The sequence below is a fragment of the Podarcis bocagei genome, assembly GCF_964188305.1.
Source record: "Podarcis bocagei genome assembly, chromosome: 12".
NCBI classification, from domain to species: Eukaryota; Metazoa; Chordata; class Lepidosauria; order Squamata; family Lacertidae; genus Podarcis; species Podarcis bocagei.
In genome coordinates this window covers 40,256,371-40,274,204 of record NC_138137.1, presented here as the reverse complement: position 1 = coordinate 40,274,204, position 17,834 = coordinate 40,256,371, and the positions used below count along the sequence as shown (strand labels likewise).

The 17,834-nt window shown below is 43.3% G+C and overlaps 1 protein-coding gene across 2 annotated transcripts in view; it reads right to left on the bottom strand.

Annotated features, from left to right (window-relative positions):
- Positions 1-14,161, bottom strand: part of MYO3A (myosin IIIA) — a 100,688-nt gene extending 86,527 nt beyond the window's left edge. For both annotated transcript variants that reach the window (XM_081163134.1, XM_081163135.1), the window contains exons 1-3: positions 13,730-14,161; positions 8,798-8,980; positions 7,004-7,138 (exon numbers count right to left, since the gene is read on the bottom strand). In XM_081163134.1, the coding sequence (XP_081019260.1) occupies positions 7,004-7,138; positions 8,798-8,965 (303 nt within the window). In that variant the 5' untranslated portion in view covers positions 8,966-8,980; positions 13,730-14,161. The remainder of the gene's footprint in view (positions 1-7,003; positions 7,139-8,797; positions 8,981-13,729) is intronic.
- Between the last annotated feature and the right edge of the window lie 3,673 nt (positions 14,162-17,834).

Below are 17,834 nucleotides of genomic sequence, written 5' to 3'. Positions count from 1 at the left end.
GCTTGTAAACAAACTTCAGGAGCTGCCCATCTCAAAACCAAGGTGAGCTTTATAGTTGCCAGAATTCTCCAGCTTGTAATCTGTAGGATGGCTGTAGCCCTCCAGATGTTTCTCAAAGGGGTTCCCCCCTCCACACACACTCCCCAAAATTAGCTCAGGGGGTCAGGAGAACCCATAGAACAGCACCTGGGGGATGAGAGGCGGGTGTGTGTGTGTGTGTGTGTGTGTGTGTGTCATTCCATCTGGCAAGTTGAAATGCTTGCCCAGACATAACATTTATCATAGCTTGATGCTGATTTCTACCTAAAGTTCCCAGCACCCTCAAACTCTTCTTTGTGGGAAAAGTCATGTGCTTTAAATGTAAGTACTGGATCAAATGTATGCTGTTTGGATCTCTATTCAGCTGTTCAATCCTTCCAGAGGTTCCCACTGAGAAGTATTTAGAGGCCGTATCCAGGGACTGAATTAAAGAAAAAGAGACCAGTCATCTTGTGTAGCTCAAGTTGTAACTTTGAAAGATGATTCAAGGATTCTAGGCTGAACGACATCATAGACCTTGCATACATTTGCCAAGACATTTTTTTAAAAAAGTCCAATCTTCTTGTGGCCAGCATTAGAATTTGCATTTGTATTAGCACATGAAAATATGCAAATTTAGTCTGACCACTCCTTACAACATTTTCAGCAAAGTGGTCTTTTTAAATGTGTTGCTCATCATCTCATCTCTCATTGTAATATTAATGTATACATGTATATATACATATAAATTCAGAACATGTTGAATTTTATTTAAGATATTTATAAATGATCCCTTTTTCCAAAGGAGTTCAGTGTAATGCACAACAATCATATATAAACACCAGAACACCAGCAATAAAAATATAACACTGAATCAGCAACTCATCAATACACTGATTCAAATATTGCTTCTGATAGTGTTTCGGGGCTTACCTGAGAAGAGCTCTCTACAAGTTTCCCCCCATGTTGAAGCAGACACCCCAGCAAAAAATGCTGTGTGCTGTTCTCTCAACCCACACACCAAAATAAAATAAAATAAAATAAAATAGCAGTCTTTTTCTTCGTGAAAAGCGAAATCAAGCTTATGGGAAATACTTTTGGTCAAAATATATTTTAAAAAATTTAAAAATTTGTCGAGTAGCACCTTAGAGACCAACTAAGTTTGTTCTTGGTATAGGCTTTCGTGTGCATGCACACTTCTTCAGATACACTGAAACAGATACACTGAAACCAGACCCTTATATATATAGTGGGAGGATGGGGTGGGGTTTTTCTCAGGAGGGTAGTAGGAGATGGGTGATTGACTCTATGGGTATGGTAAACCTGTTGAGAACTGTTAACGACTGCAATTAGTCCTACAGGAAAAAGCAAGGGATAGCATGCAGATGATTAGCATATGTAATGAGACAGGAATCCAATATCTCTATTAAGACCAGGTCTCTCCATAGTTTGCAGTTTAGTGATTACAACTGATTACAACCAAATTACAACTGATCACCCTCCTGGGCCATGGAGCCAAAAAAGTCCCCTCTGTATATTTTAAGGACTCCTGACACAAAAATTTATGCAGACAAATAGGTTTGATCTTCCAGCTTTCTTACCTCTCTCAAATCTTTCAGATCAATAACCCACATAGTATTAGGGGAGGTCAAATTATTTCTATTTTTCGTGACCCAAAACTGTAAAGTCTGCACTAGTGAGCTATCACTCTGAAATATGGCAGGCTTCACCACCTCCCTCAGAATATATGACCATGCCTGCACATTTCATCCACTTCTGCCCAAAAGGAAGGGGGAAGGCTAGAGCTATTTTGACTCCCCATAATAAGTGATGAAGGGGAAGAGAGAATGGAGCTTCCTTTTTCACTCAGTGGTTTCAGATCCCGACACAAGATCAAACCTGGCTGAACCCAGAGTTCTTTGGGACGAAGAAGACTGATTCTCAAACAGCTGACTCGGGACATAAATCAAATCTTGACACTAGTAGTGCAGATACCCAAGAACTCGTACCTAAACTTTCATCTGCCTTTTTGCTTTTCTACATGGTGATGAAAACAAAGTGTTAGGAAAGCCGGCCTTTATTCTGTACCCCAGGGTCGGCAACAATTCATGCCCTCAGTCTGCTCAAGCAAGGGATTGTAATATGTAATTTCCCCCAGAAAATTACGAGTATTTACCAGACCTCAGTATTCTAAAGGCTACTTGTAGTCACAAATCTTTGATCTTGCAGAGAAAGGGGGACATAATTTTAAAAGAGCGGAATTACTGTAATTGGGAAGTAAAAAAAAGAGGCATTACGCGGCTCGTTATTAGAAATGGCTAAATCAAGGCTAGTTTAGAGCCATAATGGATCAAAGAAGGCAGAGCTGGATTGAAAGGAGCAATTATACAGGGCAGCATGGAAAAATACCCAGGTCTGAAGAGTAGGAAAAGGCTCTCTTATATTGGCTTGCACATTTATTTCCCATACTCGGCTTCTTTTGAAAGACAATATATTATGTAGTATAATTAGAGCATGCAGCCAAAAGCAAAGCAGCACTATTTTCAGCGCTATTGCGGTGAGCAGGCATAAGGGTTCCTTAGTGAACCATTTCGTCATTATCGATAAAGCGGGTTCAAGTAACCTGCTTTTTGTACACATTGTTATTGGGCTATTGTTTCCACACAGGCGGTAGCACAACTGATTAGGCCAAGGAAGGAGATGTACAAGGAAATGTAGTACGGTAGATAGAGTTGGACAGAAGGAAATGCAATGCAAAATGCAAGCAAGCATTTATAGGAAATACAAAAGGGGGGGCAGAACTCTTGATTTTAAGTAAAAGTACAGATATTTACTTACTAACTTACTTACTACCAAAACTCACATGTTTCCATTAGGTGGACTTGATAATATGAAGCAGTTGGGAAAAACTGAGGCTGCTTTCTGTATGACATATACCAGCTTCTGCTCTCTGGCAAGTCTCATGAATTGAGAAACTTATAATAGTTGAAGCAGGCTGCTGCTACCTTTGGTCTTCATAGATCTGGACTGTTTTGCACACTTATCCCAAACAGGGTTGAGACTGAACAGAAGCAACATGTGATGGCTCTCATATACATATGCATATACATATACATATACATATACATATACATATACATATACATATACATATACATATACATCTTGGGGAAGGGCAATAGCTCAGGGGCAAAGCACCTGCTTTTCAGGCAGAAGGTATTGGGCTCACTCTCCAGGCAGGGCTAGGAGAGAACAGAGGCTGAAATCCTGGAGAGCTCCAGTCAGAAAATACTGAGCTAGATGGGCCAATGGGATCTTCCTATACTTCCATGCCTGGCTTGCCGCAGGCTGAGAGCGCCACCATTTATTTATTTTGCAGATGTATAAACTGCTTCACAGCCAGAAGCTATCGAAGCAGCATACAATGAGGTAGAATACGTACTATAAAAGCAGTAAAACCACTTCTGCAATTAATATTCAATAAGTTGACTGGGACACGCTTCGGAGAAACCCTTCTTAACCAATTTATTTTACAGACAACTGTGGGAGCTTATGAATTGGGGGCTTCTATTCTGAGAAGGACCACTTATCACTGTTCTGTTTTATAGGCAGCCGAAGGTTTTAGTTACCAAGTTCAAGGGGAAAGGGGAAAAGACTATAACTGCATTCTCCAACCAAGCGTGCTCCAGATATTTTGAACCACAACTCCTATCATCCACAATCAGGTTGGGGAAGTCTGGAGTAGAAAACTTGCTGGATGGGTAGGAAGCGAGTCACAGAACTTGGTAGAAAAGCAGCCTTATATAACCAGGGATTATTCACTGCTCCAAATAAAGCACACCGGTTTACACAGTGATGTTGGCCACATAATAAGAACCATTATATATTATTTATATATATTCCATCTTTTTCTCTAAGGAACTCAAGGTAGTTTGCATGATTCTTCTCCTAATCTATATCAATTCTGACTCCACACACATATTCTAAAAAATCGTAAGGAAGGAACATTCTGTGGCCTCCATAAACTAGCTTGTGAGATCTGAAGCACAGTTTCAGCTATGCAAATATTTAGATGTCTCTGCATATCAAATAGTGTTCAAACATCCCTGTAGCCCATTGTTAATTCCTCACAGAACATTTGTTCCATTTATTTTGATAAAAACCAAACTCACAACTGATAAAGTACAGGCCTACTGAGGAATTTACAGTTAAGTTTAAATATTTATACATCTCTTCTGCGGAATTAAATGGGAACAAAATGCAAACGCTTGATGTTAACTCTTAAAAGAGAGCGGGGGGAGAGATCAAAGCCGAATAATATAACTTAGTATCACTTCAGGCAGGGCTTTAAATTAGCAAACACTGCTGCCAACTGGATCACAATAATCCTCCATGATAATTATTCTTTGGGATTAGTAGTGTGTGTGGTTAGCATTATTAATTAACTTCAAGGACTGCTGCAAGGAAGAATTCATAATGCAACACTTATCAGGGCAGGCCTGCAGCTGAACTACAAAGATGAGTCATCGTATTTCGTGCTCTCCATTCTCAGGGTTCAGGCTATGAGTGTCGATGCAGCCAAAACAGCACCATCCATGAACGAGAGGGAAGCAGGAAAAAAGCTTACAGGAAGTCAAAGCTTTGTAGAAATCATTTGAAAAAAATAAAAAATCAGGGGGAATTAACCCTAAGGGGGAGGGGGGAACTCTTCTCAAAACATCCTGGTGGGGACTGAGCATGTTCAGTGGCCCTGAAATGCTGACTCTTGCAGGTGTGTGTGTGTGACAGAAAATGGGGGAGGAGGGAGAATGGAATGGAATACCCGGGTAAAGGGCATGGCCGGCATCTAAAACCAAAGCACAACATTTTGCTGCTGGCCTCACTTGCTTCCCAACAATAATGTAGTAAGTAAAATTGTGGGAGTTAATACACCCACCCTTCAGAGACTTCCCTAAATGTCTAGCAATTGTTTTCCAAAGTCAACATGGGCATAGCCAGGATTTATCGGAAGGGGGGCTATTATGGGGGGGGGGGCAGAACCGAGTTATCTGTGACTATATGAAATTGGCAGAAATGACTGGCAGAATCCGAGACCAGGAAGAAGAGTCAGTGGAAGAAGATTGGAAGAAATTTAAAGACTATTTACAGAAATATTGTAAAATTAATGGATGTTAGAATGATGTTGGATAGAAATTAAGTGGTTTCCAGCTGTAATGCTTTAAGAGAATATGAAAAAAGGCTTGTAAATGGGTAAAAGCTTAATGGCAAGGATTTGCTGAACTAATAAATTTAAGTGGAATACAAAAAAGGGAGGTATGAGGAGGTCCGGGGAAATAAGCTTAAGGAAAATAAGAAACGGAAAATTAAGGTGTTTCTTAACTGTTTTTATTTTGTATTTTTCTTTTTCTTTTTTCTATTTTTATTGTAATATGTTAAAAAATCTTTAAAAATATCTTTTAAAAAAAGAACCGAGTTATCTGTGACACAGTTGGTCAGTTAGGTAAGTATTTTTATTTATTTACTTGATTGGGGGGGGGGAGCTGCCCCTCCCCCAGCCCTACCCCCGCCCCTGTAAGTCAATGGAGCTACTATATAACTCTCATTCATTGAAAATGGGGTTTTCTGCAGGAAGATGTCTATGGATGCTGCTGCAGATTAACAGCTGACTTGCGGGGCCAAATCAAGACACTACTACTGTCACATTAAATAGCAGCTTAGGTGCTCAAAACAAAGCAGAAACAGTCTTTCCTTGTCTGTACTGCAATAGCGAGGCATGAAGATGACAAGCAGAGCTGCCGGCAAACTCTGGCATTTCTAGGTTCTCCCCCCAAGATCTGAGGTGCCCAGTCACTTAATCTTTATCTCACATGAGATCAGCCAATGCCTGGAACAGGCCAGAATATTTTCCTCAAGTCTGTTGGCCCTCCCCAGAGTGCTTCTCAAGAAGACACTGGGCTTGCCCTAAGCTTACAGGGCTGCATTGATCTGCTGCGTTCTTCTCACTGTGGACTGGGCTTCTCTGCTGTCATGAAAAAAAAAGGTGAGGCTCTGCAAGGGCTTTCCTCCAAGGAAAAGGCCTTCCAAAGCCTTGCCATAAGGTGATGGGAAGCAAGATTTAGCAATGGCCTCTCCTTAAGGAGAAGCCCTGCCTGAATCTCCCATCCCACCAGGTGGCAAAGCCGACTTGGTGAGAGAGGGGAGGCATTCTAGAGAGCTTTGCCACTTAGGGGTGCAGGGGAGACCAGTGGCAAAGCAGAGTTTCTACGGCAACAGAAGTGGTCGGATGGGCAGGATCCTGCCTCTTGCATTTCCACCGCCTGAGGTGACTGTTTCACCCCACCTTGTCTGTGAGCTGGCTCTGGCTATAAGCAGCACATATCTGCACATAAAACCACCTAAAAGCCATCATAAACACAAATGATCACACAGGGAGTGGTACCAGAGACCATAGCTGTCAACCTTCCCTTTTTTGGGGGGGTGAATTTCCTTATTCCAGCGCCGTTTCCCGCTGCTTTTCCGGATTGTTAGATATCCCGTAGACTGTCCCCAGGACAGTTGAGGCTGCTGATTCCTTATTTTTGAGGCTGCTGATCCCTTATTTTCAAATCTGAAAGTTGACAGCTATGCCAGAGACTCCTAAGGCATGATTTAGGCTATTGGGATACGATGGGTCCTGAAAGTCAATTGGATGTAGTATCTCAGATGTAAACAACATGGCATCTTCCAGATGTTTTGGACTACAACTCCCATCCTCCCTGACTATTGGCTACACTGTCTAGGACTGATGGGAGTGGTAGTCCAATGACATTTTAAGACACTACACTGTCTACCTCTGCTATATCTACTAAGAGCAATTAGAATGATATCCTGCGGCACTCCAAACTCTTTAGAAATGACATTGAGCTTTCTCACTCAAGGTCCTGTTGGGGTGGTCACTTAAAAACCAGAAGGAGAACAAAAACCAACCAATAAGCAATGCACCTACCTCCAGAACCAGCCACAGCTGGTCTCCATCCTTCACATCTTTCTTGTAGTACAGTCCATAGAACTTGACTACATTTGGATGGTCAGAAAGAGCTTTCAAAATGTTGTACTCTGCTTCAATTTCCTCATCAATGTCCTAGTAACATGGATGGAAAGCAAAAGAAACAGTGAATTAATGGAACACCTTGTGAACATGTTTTACGGACAACATATAATAATATACTTATTAGGTATACTTATTGATGTACAGTCAAAAGGTTTTGCACTGCATAGAATCTGAAAACAAATTGGTCTTTTGAGAAAATACTGAAAGATTAAAAGAGAAATTGGGGGAAGGTTTCTAGCCATAAGCGTCTGAAGTTTGAGAAGAAGTATAATCTGAACTCAACACTTCTAGGGGCTTTTCCCCAGTGCAATTCTATACACGTCTACTCTAAATAAGCCCCACTGAGTTCAGTGAGACTTATTTCCTTGTTAAGTGTGTATATAGCTGGGATGGGAGACCTGTGGCCCTCTGAATACTGTACCCAACTCCCATCAGCCCCAGGCCAGCTTGGCCAATTGGTAGGGATGCTGGGAGCTGTAGTCTTATGACATGTGGAGGGCACCGGGTTTCTGATCCTAGGAAGTAAGGCTTAGTGCATTTGCTGCAAAGTCCCTTTAGAAGCCAGGATGAAGGTTCTTATAAGAAACTGCAGCCTATAAAACAAGTGGATGTCAATAGTTGGATACTGATAGCATTATTCTTGTTTTTCTACATTGCAGGCTACAAAAAGGGGGTCTCCTTGAGTTCCGACTCACATATTCCTAGTTTTGCTAAGAACGTCCTCTCTTTATATTTCACATATCTTAAAACCACTGTAAAAATCAAGAAGCATTTAGAAAAAGAAAAAAACAAGCCTATAAATGAGTTAAGTCAGTAAAAAAAAAAAAAAAAGGTAAATTGATAGCAGTTGCTTGGCTTTTTTTTAGTCAGTTATTTCATTTCTTCAGTTCAATCCAGTGCAGTGTTCTCAAAGAAAGATGGAAATTTTCAAGCACCTTGTTTATTGCAATGGCTCCCTCTTCAGACACTCAGGATTCCTTCAGTTTAAGGAAGCGATATAATCTATGCGGTCAAACTTCCCCAGATGAGGGCATTACATTCACAGTGCATGAAGCAGAAACTATGGACCAGTTGGCACCTGACACCCCACCTTCTCAAACAGCAGCCAGCATTTCAAGAACACAAGGGCTTTGTGGCAAATTTATGAAACAACAGAGGAAAAATAAGCTAGCCAATAAAGGCAATGACTATATTGTTATAGATGGGGGACACCCACATAAACACTATAAATTAATAAATGGCAGGATTTTGATTATTTGCTGTATTGAAGGGAAGACTGGAGGCCAGTGGAAAAATACAGGCTAAGCTTTCTTGCAGAGATACATTAACATGACAAAAGGTGTTGGTGGCCCATTTAGGAGGAATCTTGGGCCTGGGCAGATAGAAGGTTGCCAGGGTAACTGGGTGTAGAGTGACAGGAAAAGAATCTTTAGCAAGGTGTGCTGGGAAGATGACAGGGGGAGAACCAACAGTGGGCTCCATCTTGGGCAGGCTGGCTGAAGGCTAGCTGGGGGAGATGACTTTGACGCCAGTGCTGCACTGCTGTGGGGAACAATACCCTCTTGAAATGACCATGCTGTAAGATCTGGACTCCCTCCATGCAGATTGAAGGTGTAAATGTGTGAATAAAAAATAGTTCTTAAAGCTACAACAGTTTCTGCTGTGCCTCAATTCTAAAAGTAAACTTACGTGAACTGGATCCAAGATTTTGACTGCAGCTTTGCTCCCATTTTTCTTGTTGAACACCTTGAAAACCTTGCCATATGTTCCTTTGCCAATCGTCTCAACTATTTCCCAGGTGTCTGAAGGATCAGGAAAGCTGTCAAATATGATCGTTTTGCCAGTTAAGGGCAGCATCTCAAACGGCAACTCCTGGCGGGGAAAAAGAATTCTGCATTGAAACCATCACTGAGAACAGTCGTCCCAATTACAGAGGGAGCTGAACAGAAATGTGTTTATACATCTCACTATGTTTCAAAATTAATTTTTACCAACAAGTATTTGTAATTAAAAAAAAGTTTCAAAAGGAGTAAGAGACATAATTTTGAAATCTCAGCTATCTGGGGCAAAATTCACATGATAGTGCCAAGACAACACTAGGACCACATAGTACAGAGGTAGCCATTGTGTTGTCTTCTGGATATGGTTGGACTACAACCTTCACAATCATATACTGGCTGGGAATGATGGAAGCTTGGAGGGCACCATAATGGCCACTTCTGGTATAGTGGCTTAGAGGTCAGCCAGGTAGTCAGCTCAAATATCGCCTCTTCTCTGATTTCAATAGAGGCCTCTGACAAACCAAAAGCGGTTGGCAGATTCCCTGTTTCTGAAATGCCCTCCCTTGGTGAGATGTGTCAGCCTCCCTCGCTATTAACTTTTCAGAGGAATTTAAAAACATCTGTTTGCCCAGACATGCGATGGCTGAAGGACCTGTCCCTGACAACCCTGAAATGATTAGTTTTGAGAGTAAATTATTTATTCCAGGAGTTTCTAAAGCCTTCGTCATGTGCCTCCTCCATGAGAGGTACAGAGGGTGGCAACACAAGAACTGGCCTTTTCTGCAATCATAGACTCTTTGAGTTGGAAGGGACCCTGAGGGTCATCTAGTCCAGCCCCCTGCAATGCAGGAATCTCAGCTAAAGCATCCATGGCAGATGGCCATCCAACCTCTGCTTAAAAACCTCCAAGGAAGGAGAGTTCACCACCTCTTGTGGGAGTCTGTTCCACTGCCGAACAGCTCTTACTGTCAGAAAATTTCCCCAGAATTTTAGTCGGAATCTCCTTTCTTGTGACTTGAAGGCATTGGTTTGAGTCCCACCCTCCAGAGCAGGAGAAAACATGCATGCTTTTTCATGTGACAGCCCTTAAGATATTTGAAAATGGTTATCATATCTCCTCTCAGTCTCCTCTTTTTCAGGCTAAACATACCCAGCTCTTTCAAGTGCTCCTCATAAGGCTTATTTTCCAGACCCTTGATCATCTTGGTTGAACATGTTCCAGCTTATCAACATCCTTCTTGAACTGTGGTGCCCAGAACTGGACACAGTATTCAAAATTGTGGTCTGACTAAGGCAGAATAGAGTGGTACTATTAATTCCCTTGATCCGGACACAAGACTTCTGTTGATGCAGCCTAGAATAGCATTAGCTTTTTTTTGCTGCTGCTGCTGCATCACACTGTTGTGTCATGTTAAGCTTGTGGTCTACTGAGACCCCTAGATCCTTTTCAAATGTACTGCCAGTAAGCCAGGTGTCTCCCATCCTATATTTGTGCATCTGGTTCTTACTGTCTAAGTGCAGAACCTTACATTTGTCCCTATTGAAATTCATTTTGTTAGCTTGCGCCCAGTTCTCCAATATGTTAAGGTCATTTTGAATTCTGATTCTGTCTTCTGCAGCATTAGCTACCTCTCCTAGTTTGGTGTCATCTGCAAATTTGATGAGCATCCTCTCAGTTCCTTCATCCAAGTCATTTATAAAGACATTGAACAACAACGGGCCCATGGCAGAACCTTGTGGCACCCCACTTGCCACTTTTTTTCCAGGATCACAAGGAACCATTAATCTCTTTGGGTTCGGTCAGTCAAATCCTCCTAACAGTTACCTCGTTCAACCCACATTTTACCAGCTTCCTCGCAAGAATATCAAGATACACTGTGTCCACAGCATTTCCCTGATCCACTAAGTTTGTAATTCCCAAAAAAGAAAGAAAGAAAAAGAAATCAGATTGGTCTGGGATGATTTATTTTTGAGAAACCCATGTTGGGTCTTAGTAATCACAGCATCCTTTTCTAAATGCTCACAGACTGACCGTTGAATTATCTGTTCTAGGACCTTTCCTGGTATCAATGTCAAGCTCACCAGTCTATAATTACCTGGGTCTTCCTTTCCCCCCCCCAGGCAAAAATGTTCCTCTTTAATCAGGCCTTTGGCTATTTAACATCTTATATCCTTTTAGATTAAGGTCACCAGATTTTTTTTCAATGATTCTGGGGACACTTTTCAACTTCAATGGATTTTGTATGGGGACTGATTTATAAATCCGGCGACTGTCCCCAGGAAACGGGGATGTCTGGTAACCTTATTTTAGATGTGTGTGGTTCATTTTGGGGGGGAAGGTTATAGTTTTGTTTTGTCCTTGTTTTTATTATGTATTTTGCATTCTTATCTTGTATTTTTAGGCTGCAAACTGCCATGGGATCTTCAGATGAAGGGCAGTACACAAATTTAATAAATAAAATAATTTTTTTCGAGAAGGTGTTTTTTTTACTGTTTTTAAGTTTTAATTGTATTGTTTTAGTAGTGACAGGTTTGCCACCTTGGGCTCTTTTGGAGGGAGGTTGGGATACAAGTGGCGGCCATTTTGCACACATCTGACAATTGATGCACGACCGCTAACACATGCTTTGTTTTGGGCCCTGGAAGGGGGCGGGACAGGGGTGGGACAGCCTTACAAACAGCTGGCATGCGCAATGACCCAGAATGCAACCCCCACACAAATGGGGAGTGGCCTGCAGCTATTCAATCAATAAATTGGGTGGGGGGAGGGAGTGGCCCCACCTTTTTTGGCTCAAGGCCGAGTGGCATGTGGCTCTCAATTGTTTCCCCCCAGGGAATGAGGGCAATGGTAAGAAAAAAAGATTCCCCTCTCCCTACTCTAAGAACTAAGGAATTGTAAATAATATTGGACATTGTTCCCCTGCCTTGGGTCTCCAGCTGTTTTTTTGGACTACAACTCCCATCATCCCTACCTAGCAAGCCCAGTGGTCATGGATGATGGGAATTGTAGTCCCAAAACAGCTGGGGACCAAAGGTTAGAAAGCACTGATATAGGAGATGCAGCTGCTATCATTCTGTATGGTGCCTATGCTTTGTGCATGGCTAAGCAGGGGTTAGGCATCAGTAGTCCATGTACAAACTCACATTTACTTTCCTCTTAGCAGCACTCAATTTAAGAAACGCAGCAAAACAAAACGAAAACCCAAAGTGATTTTTCAACAAGTGGATGCCCAATGAACATTTCTGAAGAGCAAGCCAGATCCCCAAGTCTAAGCACCTTTTAATTTTCCTTTTACAAGCCAATGAACATTTACAAGTGTCATAAAAATCAATACCTTTGCTCAAGTCTATTTGTCAGAGCTGACAACAACAAAGCATCAGTGGCCAAAGAACTGGGTCACCCGTAACCCAAGAATTGCTTGCTTTATCTGAGTACTGATATCCAAGTTAGAAATTAAGGAAGAGTATCAGATAACCTGGTCAAGGAAAGGAAAGGCTCCAGGCATTAAAACACTGTTACACCTCCAACTGCACATACCGGTACATAACATGATTAGTTCCCCCAAAGCCAGTTAAGACCCTCCAGAACAGGCTAGATTAACACGAGAGCTATGCTTCCTTATTACAACACCAATTCAGGCAGTGAGTTTAGCCAGCTAGAAAAAGGTAAACAATATAAAGTTGGGATAATGGCAGTTGTCAATATATATTTGTAATGTTGCCTACTGCATACTAAATGTTCTCACGGTCAAACCACTCGTGGACCTCTAGACTAGACAAAGTTGCGATGCGCAGAGGTGTGAAGAGTGCAGAAGCTGAAGGCGCCACACCTGCTACACGCAGCACACTGCCTTGGAAGCACATTTCATTGAAATTGATGGGACTCAAGGCTCATATGCAACAGGTTCCCTTCTATGCAGCAGCTGACCATATCTCATTACAGCCTGTAAGAGTCCGGGATCTGTGTTTGCACATGGGGCAAGAGAGAAATTGCATCTGCAATTGGATCCTGCTTCTTGTCATGTGTAGTCCACATGTACATGTGACAAACCAACACATGCGTTAACTACCCATGCATTTAAAATTAATATTTTGCTATTACTATGATGTCACTAGGGTTCATGGCACTTCACACTGATACCAAACCGAGGCTACTGCCAAGTTTCCGACTGTATTAGCAGCCAGTGAACAAACTCACTTACTTTCATCTTACAACACATTTAAAACGTTTTATTTGCAGCTGTATAGCTGCAACTCTTTCCTTTACTAGGGAGGCAGCCACATAGAACAAAGGGGACCGAGTAAAACACCCGCAAGACTCAGTTGCACAAACCCCACTGAAGTCCATTTATCTTACTTTACTCCCACGACAAGCGGTTTAGGATTGCTGCCTACGCGCGCAGCCCGATCCTATGCAGCTTGCTCCCCAGCAAGCACGCGCCATGAGTTTTTGTTCAGTCTGATAACCGGGGATTGGCGGTGGTGGGGAGCAGGAGTGCCAGTTTGGCCCCACGACCGTGGGTGCCCGGGGCCGTGGGTGCCATGCAGCGTACATGGCCCTGGCGCCAAAATTTGTGGGTGCCCGGCCCCTTCGTGGGGTGCCCGAGCACCCAGGTCACCGGCACCTATGGTGGGGAGATAACACGCAGCAGATCCCTTGCTGCCTCAACGAGCAGCAGGGCGCACAGCTCGCCGTTCTGGTAAACGCGCGCTCCTTGCGCGGAATCCTACAAGCTCCCCGCAAGGGCGATCTTCCTCACCATTGCGCGCGCTCAGCTGCTCCTCTGCCCCAACCTTCCCCATCTTCTCGACACCACCCCTGGGGAGCGAGGGGGCTTACCTTGCTTGGTGGTGCAGGGCGGAGACAGGAGCCCCACGCGACTCTTCCTGCCCCGCTGGAGAGCGGCTCGGGCGCGGGTTCGAGTCCTGCGCGGCCACTAGCTCCCTCTGCCCGCGGATAGCTCGACCCATCCAGCGGCGCCCACAAAGAATCAGGGCGGGAAAGCAGAGATCCCGGCGCCAGCGGCGCTCAGCTCTCCTCGCTCCAGATGGCCAGATCAGGTTGCTCCGGCGGAGCAGGCAGCTGTCCAGGGGTTCCGCCCGTCGGATCCTGACCCTTCGCCTGCCCTGCAGCGGATGCTTTACCCCGGGGGTCAACAGAAGGCCACGCGAGCAGGCTCTCGCCCTCCTCCTTGTCCTCCTCCTATTTTCCAGGCATCCATAAGGGAGACACCCATCTCAGTCCCCACCACCGCGCGCCCCCTCGCACTCTTTCCAACGAGACATGCAACAGATTGTTCTTCTCCTTAAAAAAAAAAGTAAAATAAAATCCGCCGCCTGCCCTCCTCCTCCTGGTGGCCTGGATAGCAGCCACCTGGCGTTAGGAGAGACAAGCAATAAGCTTTGCATTAGTAGCAGCAGATCAGCCCCTCCCTGTGTTGATAGTCCTTTTTCTTCCTCGTTGTGGACGTGAACGGCAGGTGCTGCTGCTGCTACTGTCTGCAACCGGGCTAAAGAAGGATGCCCATATATTTTGATAACCCGAAGCAGAAAGCCAGGACTCTGGGAAGGGGCTCTGCAGGCTGAAACCCTAAGAAAACTATTTATCCATATCCTACCATCACTCTGGAAAGCTGCAGACGGCACACACCTGCGCGTCACGGTTTGTCCTCCCAAGAAACCCTGTGAGGAAGGTTCGCTTGAGAGACGGCGACTGCCCCAGGGTCACCCACTGTGCTTCAGGCCAACACAGGGACTCGAACTCTTCTTAGTCAGATATTCTAACCACTACACACTGACTGGCCTAGGAAACAGAGAAGGGGCCAGGAATATTTTTGGCCCGGCTCGGCCACACCCCACATCCTTGGGCCAACTTTGAGAGGCGGGAGTGGGGGTCACTCACCTGATGTCACTATAGGTGGGTGATCCTGCCCACCTGCTTCACTGGCACAAGGAAAGGGCTGGCGAAGCCGCGCCCAGGAGAACTGAACCCTGCCCATCAGCTGATGTCACCCAGGGATGACAGCTGTTCGACAGGTCAGTGTGGTTTGGGGAAAATGGCCTCTGGGACAAATTGGACTCTCTGGCATGCCAATAGGTCCCTCAAACCATAGCATAGAGTAAGTTCCCATTAACGCACTTTACAGACATTACACCAGTGCTGAAAAATTTGCGCTCGCTGGCTATTAGGTACTCAGTCAAGTTCAAGGTTTTGTTGTTGACATTTAAAGCCCTAAACAAATTGGCAGCGGCACACCTAGAAGATATATCTGCTGGTATATCTTCCCTGGTACAGACCAAGCTGATGATTAATATCTTCCGATGTGGGTCATTTCACCACCAGTGGGCGGCCACTACATTTGTGGGCGCAGCACCCACCCTCTGGAATGCCCTCTCTCAGTGAGACGGAGGCAGTGGGGATTTCCAGACATCTCTTAAAGACTTACATGTTTACCAAGGTTTTGCTAGATTGTGGCTCCTAATTTTTTTAAATTTTCTGTTCTGTACACTTTCACTTTTATTTGATGTATAGTTCACTTTTGTTTTTAGGAAATGTTATTGAAATATTGTCACACTGTTATTGCTTTTATTTATTTAGAAATGTTTGGAAACCAGTTCGTTTTTTTAAAAAAACCTAAGCTGTAGTACAAAAACAGTATAAGTTATTTTCAATAAAAACACAGGTAAAATCTGCAAAAATTTAAAAGCAAGTGTACACAATTAAATAAGTGGGCTTACCGAAATAAATGTTTTCAGCGAACATAACACGCAAGATATTTGGGGCACCTGTTTTATATTTAAAAGGAAGTGAATTTTATGTAAACTGCTGAAAGGAATTATCATTGTCATTGATATTAATATTATAAGCTAGGGAACTAATTTTGACAGGTGGGTTATTCCACCCACTTGTCAAAATTAGTTAAAGGGGTAGGGCAATAGCAGTCAAGAAGGACTGAACCCCCCCACACATCAGCTGATGTGCAAGAGGTTTAATCCTGCTTTCAGCAGGGCAGCCACATCTTTGCTTGCCTCACACCTGATGTCAGGTGTGCAGCAGGTGAGTGAGTTTTGCATCATGGGTCAAATGTGGTCTGCAGGCAGGCCAGAGCTTTCCCACCCCTGTTACTAAATGCTATACATTTTTAGCAAATAAAAGGATGATGCACCTCCTCTGTTTTCAACTCTACCTGCAGATTAGTCACAGGCGTTCTAGTTGAGTGACAAATAAATTATGTACATGGAAGACAACTAATAAATAAATTCTGCCTTCTGTAAAGTTGTTAAAAATACAGGAGCCCCCTCCTCTTTTGCATTTGGCCTGCTATAGCAGTCTCTACTCTTGAGAAAACATCAAGCAAGAGTAGAATTCAACTTATGGATCTGGATCTGCCAAAATCTTAACCACAGATGACTGAAGAAACACTTGTGTGGTGTGTATAAACCCATTTTAAAAGGCAGCATGTTAATAGGACACATAGTCTTTCGTATCTGGGGCATGCCGTTCAACTCCTTCCAAAATGGAGCTATTCTTCAGCACCCAACAGAAGACAGGCTTACTGAACAGCTGGTGAATAGTTGCCCTCAAGTCTTTCTGGGCAGAAATGCATTGAATTAAAATGGACCAGACAACTAGTAAGACCACCTAGGGGTGGTCAGATTTTGTTTTGTTTTGTTTTGTTTTGTTTTGTTTTGTTTTGTTTTGTTTTGTTGGAGCACATGCACCTTTCAGAATCTCGTGAAATATTTTTCTGTGGATTTCCCTCTTCTCTGGAGTTATTAAAGGTGCAGTAGCCCCCTGTTGCCTTTTTCACCAGGCCACTCTAGATAGTGAGAAACAGAGGAATTCAGCCCCAAGGATAAATGAAAATGGCTGTCAATCCAGAACAAGCATGAACTCTTGTGTTTAACGCTGGATGTTGGTTACAGCTTGCTTCGAAGATCAACAAACCGAGGAACAGAATTAGGAGGGAGAGTGTGCATGATGCCTGAGTATTGCTGTTCAATGTGCTCCACATACCAAAATAGGCTGCCCTGAGCACCTAAATGGATTTCCCTCTGACAGCAGACTAAGAGGTGGTTCCTATGGAAACTTGGCTCTAAACCATAGAAGCCTTAACGGGTCACACAAGCTACAACTGGAAACTAACAGGAAACTATGCTGACTTTGCAGTGCAGGTGTCTCGCATTCCCTGAAAGTTTGGAAACATTACTTTAGGGTGCTTTTGTGTGGAAGAACAGACAGACAATTTTGACAGCTGAATTTATTTTTGTCATGGCAGGTGTTGAAAGGCAGAGGTGCTCCTGCATGCAAGTGAAAAAGCTGGCAACGTATAAGATCTGTTCACTCTAACAATTATAGTGGACTCAATTATGATTAACTGCACAATGGACTAGGTTTCCATGTTGCCATCCTGCCATCTCACAAATCCGATGCTTTTAGCTGCCAGTCTATGGGTTCATCCACAAATATTCCTAGGTCTTTCACTAATCTCTAGGGGATGTTCCAAAGATAGCCATCTGGAGATTTGGATTTGTCATCTTTTCTATCCAATTAGGGAGAGCAGCAAACAGTGGCACAAACAACTTTATATTTTCTGGAGGATGCTAGGCCTAAAAGGATGACTGTGACAAGAGAGTAAAAGTCTTGTCGGCTCTGCCAGCTTGTTTTACTAACCACTCCTTTCATAGCTCATTCCTTTTTTTTTTTTTTTTGTAAAATTTTTTATTGCGTTTCTTTCCATAGGTTAACAGATTTATTTACGCAGCAACATGCAAGAAACATTTTTTTTTTTACATATGAAGAAGAGTAAAGAGAAAGAAGAAAAAGTTAAGATACTTTCATAACGTCCTTCGACGGCTCATTTTTGGACCTCCTCGCATCCTCTCAGCATTGCATTCATTATTCTAACCAGTTCAGCAATTTGTTATCTTGTTTCCCATCTTAT